The sequence below is a fragment of the Lycium ferocissimum genome, chromosome 1 (assembly GCF_029784015.1).
Source record: "Lycium ferocissimum isolate CSIRO_LF1 chromosome 1, AGI_CSIRO_Lferr_CH_V1, whole genome shotgun sequence".
In the NCBI taxonomy this organism is placed as follows: domain Eukaryota; kingdom Viridiplantae; phylum Streptophyta; class Magnoliopsida; order Solanales; family Solanaceae; genus Lycium; species Lycium ferocissimum.
Window position 1 is genome coordinate 9,839,772 of NC_081342.1, and position 17,271 is coordinate 9,857,042.

Sequence of the window (17,271 nt, forward strand, 5' to 3'; positions counted from 1 at the left end):
TTGCGAATTTCAAAAGGGATCTTTTTTATATTAAATTTTGTGGCTAATTAAATTATATCACATAAATTAAAATCTACCAAATACTAATTTTGGATCCTATACGGAAGTTTGACTACTTTTATTAAAACTTGAGTGTGTCACCTAGGAGGAGTAGGGGTGTCAAATATGACACCCAAAAGATGATGATCCGTCTAATCCGCTCAAAATTTCATGGGCAATTATGACTGTCTAATCCGCGGCAATTATGGTCCGTCTGATCCGCTCAAAATTTCATGGGCAATTATGGTCCGTCTAATCCGCTCAAAATTTCATGGGCAATTTGCAGGATTGCCCTTCATTGGGGGTGATCTTAAATTTTTGTCCCTCAGAATGGTGGTCTTTAACTTTTGCCCTTCAGGTAGAATTTGCAAATTTCTACCTTAAAGTCCAAATTCTGCCTTACATAGACAGATTTGCAAAATTCTGCCTTATAATTTATTTATTTTTTATTTTTGCTGAGCTAGGGTTCGAACCCACAATCTCGGGGTATTAGGCGAAGGGCAAAACTTAAAGACCACCAATTTGAACGGCAAAAATTAAAGACCACACCAAATGAAGGGCAATCCACGCAAAAAAAAAAAAAAAAAAAATTTATGGGTTCCAACCCAACATAGCTCATTTTAAAGTGATCCCGACTTAGTCCAATACTAGTCCAATTTTAGCCCCTTTTTAAAATTTACTTAAATTTGGGTTTGTTGCTTGAGATTTACTCTTTTAATTTTTTTTTTTTAATTTTTTTTTAAGGTATACACTTTTCTTGTAGGGAGAAGGGTCAAATATATCCCTCTACTTTAGTTTATTAGCTAACTTTACCCTCCGTTAGTGAAAGTGATCAAATATACTTTTTAAAAAAAAAATAAAAATTGATCAAATAGTTCATCCTTTTTTTGTTAATGCTTTAATGAAGTGGAGATGTTAATTGTTAGACTGCAAATTGTAAACAACTAGTGGATAGTAGTATTTGGGCGTTTGAAAGATTCGAATTTTGTAATCAGATGCTTAGAGTGGTAAAATGGGGTTCCAATTCAAGTATACATTGACACCATACCAGAAAAATATGGAATTTTTGAGTGGAGTGAAATTATTTTTTATGAATCGGAGCGGGTTATAATATAGCCATATATATTTCTAATTAAATGAGTAATTTTAGCTGAATTGGGATTTCCTTCCACTTAAAAGTATAAGTAAACACTTTGGCAAACGGAGCGGTATATTTGACCACTGATTAACGGAGAGCAAAGTTAGCCAATAAACTAAAGTAAAGGAATATATTCGACCGTTTTCCCTTTCGCGTATCATGTATCTTATAATCTTGTGGTGTGTTTGATATGAAGGAAAATATTTTAAGAAAAATGTTTTTCACAAAAACTGTTTTTCTAGAAAATAAACTCTTCAAAAAAAAAAAAAAAAAAAAAAAGATCAAGTTGGGTGGGTCATGACCCAACCCATTTTTAGCCCATTTCAACCCAACTTATTTCAGCTCAAGTACTGATAGGATCAATTTCAGCCCAACCCATTTGTTACCTCAAATTTCATTTTGAAGGATCAATTTAAAATTTCACCTTTCATTTGACACCCCTACCTAGAAGTATTAATGAAGCAGGAACGTGTCATATATATCTCATAATGTTTGTGTAAAATTGATGGATCTTTTTAAGAATCAAAATACCTGGTAAATTGTAAGAGTAACTGTAATTCCCTCTCATTTAAAATAATTGACTATTTAGCTTTTAGCACATTCCTTAATGAATGTTAATTCTTTTAGTGTTTTGATTAAATTATTCTTAATTAAATAGATACTATTTAATTATAGTTTTTTTTCTTACATAAAAACTCATTTATCTAAATAGGAATAATTTTAAAAAAAAAAATAATTTCTTCTCGATTACGGAAGTGGGTTTGAACAAGAATAAAAGGATAAAGTGGACACTTATTATGAAACGAAGGAGTAAATATCAAAGAATAAAAATATAATTCCACTGTCCAATTTTAACAGTTGATTTACCTCTTTTCACGCTCAGAAGAAAAAAAATATATAAATACGAGATACAATTTAATAAGGTATCTTTATTTATTAGATGTTTCTTAAGAATTGAACACCGTGAATAAGAAGAAATAGTTAATAACAAACAAAGTGGTAACTATTTTGGGCCAATTATTTCTTACTAAAATGATAGTTAAAATGGGACGGAAGGAGTAATTTTAAAGGTTAGCAGTTGGATTTTACTAGAGGTGTCAATGGTACGGTTCGGGCGATTATGTTATAAAATTTATACCATATCAATTTTTTAGTTATTTGATTTTTTGTAGAACCAAAATTAGACTTTTCGAAACCGTCTCATCATCTCGGTTTCTCTTCGGTATCGGTACGGTTCAGTTAGTTTTTGATTTATTTATTTTTTAGAAAAAGAACATCATATTATAGTTACTAGTAAAAGTTAAAGACTCGATATCATGCATACTTCTATAGGACTGTAGCAAAAACTCTCTAGACATTTTTACTATTTAAAGATCAAGAAACATGAAAGACGACAAGAATAAATATTGATCTCACTATTTTAAGATAGTGTAAAACAATGTTAAGAAAAGATAAAAAAAAAATATATAATTTAGGAGGCAAAAATCAATCAAGATGAGACTCAAGAACGGAGTCTACTGAATTAAGTACCAATAAGATAAATTTAAAATCATACGAGAAGAAAGATATCTAATACTTTGTAAAGTTTTCATCCAAGATCATCTAATACCTTGTAGCTTATAAGCTAGTTCTTACTCGAGATCTTTAGAATTAATTTAATTTTAATAGGAGTAGTATAATAGGTTTCAGCATTAAAATTTTAGGTGTTAATTATATTGTGGGTTTGTAATCGTTTTCATCATCCCCAAACCAAGGCTAAAATTTTAATATTTTATTATATTTAAATTTAATATATAAAATATATTTTACACATATAAACTTATTCGGTACAGTTCGGTATGTTTTCGGTTTATTTTTATAAAATTAAAAACCAACCTAATTATTCGATACGGTTATAAATTTATATAAAAACCGTCGATTTTATTAAAAAAATCTAAAAATCGGTTCAGCACGGTACAGTTCAATCTGTTAAGTCGTTTTTTGAAAACCATTGAGACCCCTAGATTTTACTAAGTAGGCGTTTGGACATAATAATTATTCACTTTATTTCGGAATTTTTTTTCACTTTTCAGCGTTTGACCATAAGAATTCCGAATACAACTTGAATTTGTATTTCGAAATTCCAATAACTCCAGAAACTTATTTTTCAAAAAATTTCATTTTTTTCATTTTTTTACAACTACATTTCACCAAAAATTACAATTTTAAAAACTATGGCCAAACACAAACACAATTCCAACTCCAAAATTCCAAAAAAAGTGATTTTTTTTTTTTTAGTTTCTATGGACAATCGGGACCTAAAAGCCTAAATTGGAAGGTTCAGAAAATTTGTTATGATTCCTTCACCATTAAAAGTTTCGTACAACGTATTAGGTCTCCTTCGAGACTTTTTCTTAAAAAAAAAAAAAAATATATATATATAATTAGAGATAATGAAATATTAATTAAGCAATTACTAATAATTTCATCTTTTACACAATACCTTTATTTCACTTTCACTAGGTTTACTTGTGGCTGCTACTTTTTCTCCTCATCGATTAGATCTGCAACTGCACGGTGGTTTGCCATCCTTTACAGGTATTTTAAGCAATTTATTTACATTACCAAGGTCATTGTCGAATTGTTTGATCTCAAGCTTTAATTGTAAACTTCGTTTTTAATTAATTAATTTATAAGATGAACTGTACATGGTGATGATGAAATAGCTGAAGAGAAAGAGGGACCAAACAGCAGATATAGATATCAATTTTGTATAATTAATTAATATTTGACCTGCTTTGTTATTGCTTTATTCTAAGTCGAGGGTCTAATGGAAACAACCTCTTTACCTTCCAAGGTAGGGGTAAGTTCTGCGTACACTCTACCTTCTTCAGACCCCACTTGCAGGATTACACTCGCTGCAGGGGCGGAGCCAAGGTAACTAAGGGGGTTCATCCGAACTCTCTCGGCAGAAAATTACAGTTTATATTGAAAGTTAAAATTATTTTCTTTTATGTATATATGGTAGGTGTTGAACCCCCTTGGCTTCTTCGTATGTTTACTTCGTCATATTTTTGAACCTCCTTATTGAAAATCCTGGCTCCGCCACCGACACTGGGTATGTTATTTCTATTGTTGGATAATCTTATTATGTTATCCTTTCTCACTTTGTTCGTACGCATTAGTCTGTCTTCATTCTTCATTCCTTTTTGCTGCATTGTGAAACTTACATCGACATGTGCAGCCCTAGATAGAGCCATCCTTTCTCTGAAGTTGGATATGCTTGCATTTTTTGGATGGATGCAAGTTGATTGCTTTAGAATCATCACCGTATAAATAACAACGAAGATAATTTTGTTTTCTCTCGTTGCAAAAAATGACTTGTGAAGAAATTCTCAAGGCTGTTTTCCCGTTGCTGGAGTGTACCCAACTGGCTAATTGTATGTTAGTGTGCAAACAGTGGAGAGATGCTGCTCAAGATGATTACCTCTGGAAATCCCTTTGTTCTAAAATATGGCCGTCATTTTGCAAGCGGCAATCCCCTCCCACTTTAACCTACTATAAACTTTTCCAAACCTTTTATAAAAGACAGTGTCATAGAAGCGTTCCCCCTCCGAAACTGACACTTAATGACTTGGAGTTCTACATTGACATTTGGGTTGAAGAAAAAATAATATTCTCAGATGTGGTGCCAGGGCCTGTTCTTCCAAAGTGGTCCTGGATTTCACCTCCTGGGACTTGTGATGAGCTTAGGATCCTGTTAGGATTGCCTGATTACAGGATGATTCTACCCTTTGAACCTAGATTAACGATTCCTTTGTACCAGTCGGTCAGGGTCTCTGTGTATGTTGGACGCAGAGATACAACAAAAGTTACTTGCATATTCCGCAAAGCCAAGTTTGTAACTTTAGATCGAACATATTATCGGATGTCAGATTCTCAACCTCTTGAAATCCCCACTCCCGTTCGTTTAGTTTTACCTTTTGGGGAAATGTTGTTATGTTTGCTTTCCATGGACCATAGCAATGAGGCAGCAGTGGACGTTTTTGCAATTGAGATAAGATTCTGTGCTGATTCTGAAGATGAGCTCCTGTTGCTGTTTGACATGCTGGAGTGGAAGTAAGAGTCCAGTGATTCCTGTATGGCCCCTTCTGGACTAAACTTGTATATTATTTATACTGCTTAGCATCACAGTTGTTCTAGAATACTGTTCAAATATGCACAACATTCATTCTTAATGAAGTTTTTATTTATTCCTAGAACAATTAGTTTTAATCTTTATTTGGATGTAAAAGAAGGTAACTCTCCACTTGTTTCATGTACCAATCCTGTATAACCACTGCAACGGAACCTTATCATCGCTCAACGGTTCTAGCTTTCTTCATCTGTATGATTTGAATCTAGTGTCATTGTCCTTGTGGATTCAAATTAGCTCTTCCCTTGTGTAGATAGCATATATGCATCTTTTCCTCTTATTGGTATTCTCAGTTAAGCCGAAATATGGTCGTTCACTCCTTTAAATGTCTGATTTTAAGTTGTCTCCTTTGCATTCTCTATGTGGGGCACCAATAACTACATTCTTCTTTTGTGTCAGCTGGTCGCTCTCCCTGCCTCGGCCTGTTTCATATGCAATAATTTTTTGTGCAATGATACTGTAGCAGAATCTGTGCATTTTTTTGCGCGGATTGTCCTTCAAATGCGGTAAAAATCGGGTCAACTTGTGTCCGATGGGACCGGAGTAAAAGACAGGTCCGAATGGGTACGAACGAGTTCAACTCTGCTTCAACGTCGAAGGTATTTTATTGGACACTGTATACCCGAACCCAAATGAGCGTATCCGATGTAGGTCTGGATAATTAGTTATGGAGCGGCCACTCATCATCAAACCGTTCGGCCATCTGCGCTGACATCGCTACGAGTGTAAGACCGTACGGACAGCCTTATCCATTTTAGGGTTTTTCTAGAAAGGCTTTTTTGGAATTGTATTAAGGCCCATTTGTGATTACCTATAAATAGAGGGCTACCCCTTCCTTTTTTAGGTTGGCTTTTCATCATTCAACAACATTGTAATCAGAAAAGTGTTATAAAGATTTCCTTAAGCATTTTGGTCCGGATATAAGAAATATCTCCAAGCCGAACCAATCCGCTACATTGGCTAACTCTTCCTTTCCAGTTTTTCTCATAGCTGCTCTATAATATTTGCTATCACTTGCTAGTTCACATTTTATATATATATATATATTCTATAGGATCTCATATCATAAAAGATTAAGTTCATCCACTATCATAGTCACCATTTACAAATTTAATTGTTGCTCACAATCCGGGGTAAACACACTGGTCTTTAATTTTTCCCCTTTGTATATGTGGTCTTTAATTTCCTCCCCCCCCCCCCCCCCCCGCTATTTATTTTATGAAAATATCCTGGCCTACTTCGCAAGGCATAGTTTCTATGACATTTTTATCTTCGGAAATTGAAAGGCATAAATTATATTGGAATTAAGTTATGCTTTTATACTTTTGTAGTACTTTTTCAATTTATGTTGAGTGGTGAAATTTATGCTTTATCCGGCATAATTTGTACGGATGTTATGATACATATGTCAAAGTTAAACGCTAATTATGTCCGCTGAAATCTAAAGTAATGCCTTTTTCAAATTATGTTGAGTGTTGAAAGTCAGTCTTTTAAGTATAAAATGGAAAGTTTGAAATATATTTGTTCTAAAATTAAAAGCATGTCATTCTATTTAAATTATGTCATTCGCTCTAAAACAATTACAATTAAAAATAAAAAGTGACACATAAAATGAAATATTTGGAGTACGTGGATAATTTACTTGAATATCAAACCCATGACACCTCATTAGGCTTGTCTTTTTTTTAAAAAAAAAAAAAAAATTAACTGAGCTAAATACAAGGTCAGCTCTCCTAAATGTCCATACTCGAGAGTTACGGTATAATCTTATTAGTATCCGAGGTTTACTCCAAATCAAGAAATTAAAGTGAGAATATATATCATCTAATTATAGTTATGACATACAAAATATGTGTCTTGCATTCAATCGTTGGTATAAATACCAAATATAATTGAAGTTTTGTTGCAAATAAGTATGGCTTGTGCCGCAAAGCAAGTAAATTAATGATACCCGATGCATAAAAAGGAAATGAATATTATTGGCAAAAGTCATAGATAGCCTCCTAAACTTTGCCACACTTTCCTCATGGCTACCTAAATCTAAGCTTGTTCCAATTTGCCACCTAAAGCCCTCCAAATTTGTACCATTTAGCCACCTTTTGCTGATGTGGCGAAGTGTGTGTAATACACACAAGAGAGGAGCGTGAGAGACATTATTTACCCTATTTTTCATTTATTTTTATTTCTTCTTCTTCACGTTTCTCCTTCCCGCTGCCGCCACTGAGGCCGCCGCCGGCGAACTCCAATCCCTCAACCACAAACCACTGCTCCCTCATCTTCCCCTCTCTTCATTTTAAATAGCTTTTTCCTTTCTTCTTCAATTTTTTTACTCACTATAAACAAACTCATCACCATCTCCACCCCACACCGTAGTTCCCCACCCCGTCGCCACCCCGTCAACACCCGCCCGTGGCTCCCCTGTTCCTTAAACCTTAAAACCATTAAACCCACCCTAAACACCACTCTTTAACATCACCGCACCACTGTACCACCACTGTTCCTTAAACCTTAAACCCTTCAACTCGCCACCACTGTACCACGATCCACCATCATTACCACCCTACACCTCAATTGCAGACCCTTAACGCCCTTATTTTCCACCGAAAACCAACCCCAAAAACAAGCTCTAAACCCAACCTCTGTGATATCCAACACTTTCTACGAAAATTTATTTCTTTCATTACTCCATTAATTCATCCTTAAAATAATAACTTATTTATCCATAAATTATTTATTAGACATTAAATTAAAATATTAGAGCTTGGAAGGGAGAAAGAAGAAAGGGGAGAAGGGGATTTATCTTGGAAGTGGAATGGGGATTTTTCTACGGGGAAGAAAGAAGCAAGGGGAATGGCAGGGGTTTGGCGTGGTGTTGGCAGGTGTTTGGGGTGGGGTGGGGGCCGCAGATGTTTTTTTTTTTTACTTATAATTATTTTGGACCCAATGCCATATGTCATTTTTTAATTGGTCATTTTTGCCACGTCACCGCGAGTGTAATACACACATTTATGTTTTTTGCTGATTGTAAAAAAAGTGGCTAAATGGTACAAATTCGGAGAGGTTTAGGTGTCAAATTGAAACAAGCTTAGGTTTAGGTAGCCATGAGAAAAATGTGACAAAGTTTAGGGGGCTATCTATGACTTTTGCCAATAATATTTAATTGTACTTTGCTGTTCATAGTTCGAGTTTCAATTATGTCCTTCAATGTACTGGGGAATTGTCCAAACTTCGTTTGACACGAACATGCTAATTAAACATTTGTGATGCATACATTGTAGTTTATCGCTATTGGGATGTTTTCTTCTTCAATGCATACATTTGTGATGTGCTTATCTTGCTCAATAAATTATTACTGGAAGTAGCATTGCTCATTTGTGTTCTTTTTGTATTGGCAGTTAAATGGACATAGATGGCAGTGAATACAGTTTGTCATACTGAACTGGAATGGTGAAGATTAGTTCACTTGCTTACTTTATGTTTCTAAAGATGGATTTGTATGGGTAACCACTATTATTGATCTGCTAATTTTTTTGGTGAACAATTTGGCTTTCATGGTTGTGGGTGAGACCCTACCACTGAAATAATAGATGCTAACTTTTTCGTCTCTGTGATGATTGTCGAATTTGTTTTCCATTTTTTTTTTGTCAACTAAATTTGGAGTTTAAATATTATATACTTTTTTCCAAGAGTTAGATTGTCTATCATGTGTCAAATAAGATATCAAAATATTTTACTTTCGTTGTTATGAAAACAAATTATTATTATTGACGCTCATCTAAGTTTTAATAAATATATCAAATGACCACTGAACTCTACCAAAAATATCGATGCGACCTATTACCCCCTTCACCATCTAAAAAGTGAATTTAATACCACCCAAGAAGCTGATGTGGCACAAAAGAAAATTTTAATTAAATAATAGGAGAGTTAAGTCAAAATAAATTTCTAATTTTTAATAAAAATTTACTTTTTTGCAACTCCTTTCTTCTTCATTTGAAACCCCCCTCCCCCCCCCCCCCCCGCCCTTCTTCCCCACCGCCATTGCAACCCCGCCCCCAAACCCTTATTCTTCTTCATTTCACCCCACCCCTCTCTTCTACTCCACCTTCACACCACCCCCACCGTTTAAACCCTTCTTCTTCTTCATTTCACTACCACCGCCCCCAACCCCCATCACCAAATCCTTCTTTCTTCTTCATTTTTCGGCAACCAAATTCACATCTAATGTTACACCTCAGAAAATTTCGCGTTGTTGCGTCGTAAGTAAACTAACGTAAGCCTAGAGAGGTCATGGAACCCTTATAACGTTGAGGAATACTCTTCACAAGTGCTAAGAAAGTGTCTAAAGGTTCCGGGATCGAGCGAATCGAAGAAATTAAGTTTGTTAAAATTTTGGAAAAACTTGGCAGAATTTTGGACAGGAAATTTTGGGTCAAATTGAGAGAGGTGTATCTCCTAGGATATGAGGAGTTACGGAATCCATAACCTATGTAAATTGAAGTTCAGCGAGTTTTCTTTCCAAAGCAACTGACAGATCGCATTTCTATGAAGTATGGGATGAGTTAAGGCCCGTACAAAAATGTACGTCCCGTACATTTTGGTCGTACTTTACCTGAAATTTCCAGAAAATTGAAAATTTTTACCTCCAAGCACGGGATGAACAGTAGCACGTACTTTGAAGTACGGGATGAATAGTAACCCGTACTTTGTCCGAAATTTCTAGAAATTGGAATTGTTACGCCCTATTTTGAACGGGTCCAAGATAGTTTGCAACTTCACGGTTCTTCTAACTGGTTTTAAAAGGGTTAGAGTCGCCACCTAATTTTTAAGGAAAAATAGGAAACCTATATGTATTTGTGTGTCTACTCCATTTTTAGTCCACGAAACCTATGAGATTCTAGATAAGGGTTTTATTTACTAGGGGAAGGTATTAAGCATCCACAACTGTGAGAAATTAGATTTAGTTTAAGGCCGAACACTAGAGGGGGATTATCTATCTGTTTATCATTATTATTACGTTTTCAAAATGTTATGACTTCATGAAAAGCTATACTAGGTGATAATATACTAAGTATACAGTGTATAAACATGTAATTTATATCAAGTATCAAATATTCATAAGGAATGTATAGTAAAAAAGAATATATAAAAGAGTATAAAGAGAATGTACCTTGTAAGTATAAAAGTATATAGTGATTCGGTTGCCTTCCGAGTATCGTCTTTGAGATGTATTTCCCACCGTATAAGCACTTGGTAAAAATGTTAGTAAGAGATTAAATAACTATCAAATGAATTAAAGAAATAATAAATAAACTTAACATAAAAAACCCGTCTTTTGTACATGGGAGACCTTGGAAATCGACGGAAATTTCTTCATCGGCCAAGAGTTTAATATTTGTAATAAATTGTAAAATGAAAGAAAAATATGTTAGTTAAAGAAGTTTGAAAAAGTCAAAAAATAAGGGATGTGACATAAAACTTTTAAAAGGTGATTTGACATAAAGCGCTTTGAAAAGTGATACGACATAAAAAGTCTTTGAAAAGTGATTTGACACCACTTTAAAAAAACGATTTGACATAAAGTTTATTAAACTTGACAAAAGGAGATAAAACTTGTTTTGACTTTTATAATTGGTGTAGTATACACGGTGTAAGAATGTATATGTATATGATATATGTAAAAAATATAAGAATAAAAAAAAATGAAAATATATGTGAATGTAAAAATAATGTATAGACCATGTAGAGAAAATATAAAGAACAAAATGTGTAAAAAATAATTAAAAAAAATGAGCATGTAATGTGATGATATTGACAAAAAGGTAAAAGAAAATGCTTGCAAGTGTATGAAAAATATTTATAGGGGAGTAAAAAAATGTATGCAAATTTAAAGAAAAAGTAGAGAAAATGTATGAAGAAAATGTAGAGACAATATATGAATGAATATAAACAAAATGCATGAACAAATATAAAGACAAATGCATGAATAAATATAAAGACAATGCATGAATAAATATAAAGACAATGTATGTGATGTATATAAAATATAAAGGCTATGCATATAATGAATGTAAAGACCAGGTATATAAAAGCGTAAAGACAATGTATGAAAAAAAGAAGAGAAAAAAAAAAAAATAGAGAGAGAGGAGGAAGATGCTAGTTTCTAATTTCCTATGAAAAGAAAATATGGAGAGTGTAGAGAGAAGAAAAATATATGTGAGGTAGTGTGAAGTGGTGAGAAAAATGAGAGGGAAGTCCTCCTTATATGCAAAGGTAAACCACTTTTTATCCAAACCCCCCAAAACTATGGGTTTCACAAAACCATTCTTTTAAAACCATGTGCTAAATCTTATCGTGTTTAAAAAATTAATTGTTTCGGTTTTACGCCCGCGGATCGTACTAAAATATAGTTAAATAATAATGTAAGTATAAAATATAAATATTAATGTATAATATATAAAAATGTACCGCTATAAAATTAAAAAACAATTATTAATTGCACAAAAAATGGTAGTATTCATTGTACATGTGCAAAAATAATGATTCTTGAAAAATGACAATAAATTGATAAAACTCCTAAAATGAGGACAATTATCAATAAATCATCGAAAAATGTAAAAATGTGTGAAAAATGTATTTCGCGCTCTTTAACGAATCAGGGCCCTCTAAAACGTTAATTTTAAGCACGTCGAGCCAAAATTAGGTGTCAACAGGAATCGATGGAATTTTTTTTCTAAGCCTATAAATAGATGTTCCACGACCTAAGCTTCATTTTTTCACCCAAATTAAATCCCTAAAGTCTTTCTAAGCTCCCTCTAACATCCACAAACACCCCAAATCAAATCAAGAAGGGATCAAACTCCTAAATCCTCAACTAGTTCATAAAAAAGTGCTTGTTCTTGTTTCTACATGGAGTTGTGGTGAACTTGGCCTGAGACAAGTTGTGTGATTCAAGTTCTTCGAATACAAGGTATGTTCTTCATCTTATTGCTTATGTTGAGTTGAATTGGAGGTTTAGTAAGTCTTAAAGTCAAGAGAATGGTGATAGGGAAGTCATGAGGTATTAAGTTGAAGTTGATGACTATGGGTTGATTGTTAAAGAGAATTATGGATTGATTTACGTTTAATTTGAATATAATCTATTGGCTATTGTCACGACCCAATCGGAGGTTAAGACGAGCACCGGTGCTAGCCCACCCGGCACCCCTTAACATACTTACACACCACATCTAGGTGAGCCACATAGTTAAATCATGCTTTTCATTCATCATCATTCTAATCTCATTGGGCGACAATTTACTTATATCATCAATAAACATCTATGCCCATATAAATGTACATAAGCCGACAAGGCTAACAAACAATATCCCAAAATATAGGCCGACGAGGCCAAACATACCTAACCATATACACATGTCCGCAAGCCTTTAAGAAAGAGTATGTCATATCATATAGGCGGGACAGACCCCGCCGTGCCCATAAATATGTACACAAAAGAATCTATACCAAAAGACGCAGCCTCCACGAAATGGAGCTCCGCATTTTGTAGTCCCCGAATAAATCGTTATGGATCAAGTCTATCTCCTTGGCCACCGCGGGCATAACGCAGCGTCCACAAACAAAAAGGACGTCGAAGAATGTACCGAGTTTGTAAAGCATGATCAATATCAATATGAAAGCATAATAGATAACATATGGAATAACATAGGATGGGAGATAATAGTTTCATCGTCATAACACTTACTTGCTTTCCATAGGGACATTCCATTTCTATTGCGTATCTGTGTACATACATCCATATCCGTACTCATTTACCTTTCGTATCCATTTTCGTATTCGTATTCATATTTCCATTCGTACTCATATTCGTATCATTTACATCTCATATACATTGCATATACATAGCCTTTTCATAACATTATACTTAGCATATTCGTCCTCATATTGATGTCATATACATAGCATTTATATAAGTCAAGAGAATGGTCGGTGTTTCACATGTCGGCCCTACCAAGGCTCGGTGTCATACATACAGCCTACTAAGGCTCGGGGTTATCCGACTGCGGTGGTGCGCGCATATCGTCATATTTAGATATATACATATTCACTATATTATTGTCGGGGTTTCATAATAGCCATACATAAGCACATATACATATAAGCATCTTTAGCAATATTACTATCGTCATTCATTTCATCTATCCTTAAAGGATTACTCGTCGTATAAGAAACTTAGTATAATCGTATCATATCGAGAATCGTAAGCTTAGTAGCTTTTAGAGATAAGATTTGGAGCAAGTAAGAATAGATATTTGCCAAGAACCATGCCTTATGAAAGAAGGGTTAGCCTTACATACCTTTCGTTTTATTCTATCACTTGCACGTGCTTCTTCAATGCTCACGTTTCTACCTTCATTAAAGTGCATTAACATTAGAGAGTCACAACTTAGCATACATGACTAAGACTTAGAGAAAATTCGTCTCCTTTATTTATACGACTCCCTTCATATCATATATCGGCTCCCAAACATCAATAATAACTTTCACAGCATCATCACAATAGCCTTTATTCAACTACATTATCCTTACATCTCAATTCACTTCAATTCACCCATATTCATGGTCATATCACACAATTTCGTTCACTCATATACATGGTCTATTCCATGTTCTCAATATCATTTATAACATGATTATATTCATAATGTATCAAGAATCATAACTCAATCCAAACATTTACTCAAAAGTGACACTATTCCCACATTCATGACCCATTTCCTACTTCCTTATATAATCCAAGTGTTTACTTTCAAATCTTAAACAATAACAAGGAAATGTCATAAAACTTACCTTAGATGGCGTAGGAGTTGAACCTTGGGTGAGAGATTCACTTGAGAAAAACCCTAGTTTCACCTTCACGGATTTCTTGTTTTGGATGAACTTTAACGGGTTTCTTACACTTGATTCACTTAACTTGATGTAGTTGATCACTAATATCCCTTGAATTTATGTGGGAGAAATATTCTAGAGAGTTCTAGAGAGAAGGTGTGAAATGCGAAAATGAAATAATGAACTTGGTCCCCTTTTTAATAACTCAAGATTCGACTGTCGGGACATTATACGGACACTTATACGGTCGTATAAACTTATCCTCGGTGTAAGTGACCATGAAATGGACCTTTCACTGCCGTCTCGTGACCATTATACGGTCCATTATACGCCGTATAAATTTATACGGTCCGTATAACTAACCGTATAATCCCACCGCATTTCATTTGGGATGGTTCCACAATCCATTATACTGTCCGTATAACATTATCGGTCCGTATAATGATTGTATAATCCCAAATTCGACTTGTTCTTCACTTCGTTTGATCTCCAATCTTACATGGAACCTTCGGTAACACTTGTTTAACACTAACATTAACAATCTAAGGGGCGTTATAACTCTTCCCCAAAACATCATTAAGTCACCATTAATTCGATACTTGCAAATCTTGCCCGACACATGACATATACCTTACTTTCCTTAACAACTTTCGTCCCCTACTTCCAATGTCTTTGGAAATCTTAATTAGGATCATTAAAGGCTATTTCTTACTTATCAAAACACCGTATACGTCGTGCTCTTCGTTTGCCCATTCACTATGCATCAACGAAAAATTTTCCGAGGTGTAACAGCTATGGTGTTGTTGTTGTTGTTGTGTTTGGGCGTTGTTTTGAGATTTGGAGCAAGTAAGTGGTATAAGGGAAATCTTTAATTTCGTTAGCTCATTTATTAGTCTAGTTTGACCTTATAAGTGTTTCAAAGACTTAACCCTAGTATGAATCGTCTTGAATGTAGATTTGCGAGCTCGGAAGGATAGACGTTGAGTGGTTAAGTAAGCGACGAGGTATGTTAAGGTTGTTCCTTCTTTCCTTGGCATGATTCCATATATGGTAACGGCGTAATAAACCTTGTGACTAAAGATTTATCAAAGTAGAGCTTATCATATTGTTGTGTAGCTTAAGTGTTATGTTAATCTTTACGAGGGGCCATATATATGTCCATGAGTTCATGAGAGATAGAAGAGACATGTTACATTATCGGTATTGTTTGTGTGCAGGTAGGCCTCATCGGTTTAAGTTGGGGATTACTCCTTCAGAGTTACAGATTTAGAATGGTTCGCTCGGGCCTAGTATGGAATCGAGTGCCGGTCACGCCTCTCCAGATTTGGGGCGTGACATCTAACTACCTATAAAATTAATTTTATCATTTTTCATTATGTGTAATATTAAACTCATCATGCTATTTTTAAATAAAAAGAAAAGGAAATAAGAGAATGGCATGGAAGAGTTGGGGTGAGTGATCGGAGAGGAGCTGGGCATGGAGGAGTTGGGCAGAGAGAAAAGAGGTAAAAAAGAGTAAGAAGAGAAAAAGAAAAAAGAATTCTAAAATGAAAATAAAAATTAAGAAAACATAAATAAAAATAGTTAATTATGTGGCGTGGATGTGGCATTGATGTATTGCAGTGTGTAACACCTTGTGCAAACGTTGGTTATATGTATGTAGGAGTGGTATCAAATCCACTTTAGATGGTGAAGGGGGTAACATGTCGCGTGTATAGTTGGAGTGTGAAATCGACTTTTCGGGAATAGCTCAAGGGTCATTTGATGTATTTTGCCTTCTTTTAACTGATTGGTGGATATTTTTTTTTTTATATAGATGCTCCAAAACTTCTACTTCAGGTAGTGATTTTTGGAATGCCAAAATTTGGCTATTAGACTGATAACGCTGGCTGATAATGGACATCATTGGTTCGTGACGTGTTTCCATATGCAGACATTATTTAAATTTTTTTTTGGGTAGTACTAATGGCATATGTTGTAGAAAGAAATATCTATTATACACAATGTATATACAAGTGGTATGGTTGAACTTTACCTGTACAACACATATATAGAAAATTGTCATGTATGTTATGTTTTGACCTTACATACTTCAGTTTTTGCCTCTATAGTTTCATGCTGAGTCCAACTTGCACAATATTGGGGACGTGCTGCTACGGGCCATCACCCTCTAGTATATTAGAAGAGCTAAGTTGGGCCATCACCCTCTGCCCAAAGCAGTCTAACCTAATTTTTTGCCTGCTTTTGTATCAATCCAACAGATTAAGCATCCTTTTCACAGTTAGTTGGCAATATCCTGGTCGTCTTCTTTGGAAAAAGGTTCCGAAAAGGAGAAGTACAAGGAACATGTAAGCAGTAATAAGGTGCTGCCTCCGATTCTGATGATATCAATTAATCTAGGGTTGGCAATACCACAACGTCTGACAAAATTTGCAGAGGGCGCGCACACATGAAGGATGCATTTGTAGGCTCTTCTTTGTCAAAATCGGTTACTCGGCTTTCATGCCAAATCCATATCTGGGTATGAGCTTCTTCGTCTCAAGATTCAATTTTTCCAATTATAAATTCATGTTCTTTCTTTAATATCTGTGTTACAATGCGTTTTTATTTATTTATTTTTAGATTTTTAGTCTCAAATTTTAATCTGTCCTATTGGGAGTTTGTGTTCGTTCTTTGGTATCCACTTAAGATTTCTTTGATCTCAAATTTCAATTTTTTCATTAGCAATATCTCCAGCTACATTCCAGAAGAGCACGTGGATAAAATGAGGTTTGATCATATAATCCTCTAGAGTTTCGAAATTTATTCATATATTTGGGTTGCCGCCCTCTCCGAACCGTGAACGCAGGATGCTTGGTGCATTGGGCTGCTGTCGTTCTAGTGATGCTCAGTTTTGTCATTGAATATGTGAGAACTATATAAAGTGATTTCGTTTTAGTTCACTATGTAAATGAATCGACAACTTTGTTGTGATTGATAGAGCGGGGGAGAGTAAGCTGTAGAATCAGGATATAACGAGCGTTTACGCCGT

At 34.6% G+C, this 17,271-nt stretch overlaps 1 protein-coding gene across 1 annotated transcript; it reads left to right on the forward strand.

The window, feature by feature from the left end:
• Positions 1–4,532: 4,532 nt before the first annotated feature.
• LOC132068479 (F-box protein At5g39250-like) lies at positions 4,533–5,279 on the forward strand. The gene has a single exon (XM_059462079.1). The coding sequence runs from the start codon at positions 4,533–4,535 to the stop codon at positions 5,277–5,279; it is 747 nt and encodes a 248-aa protein (XP_059318062.1).
• Positions 5,280–17,271: the final 11,992 nt, after the last annotated feature.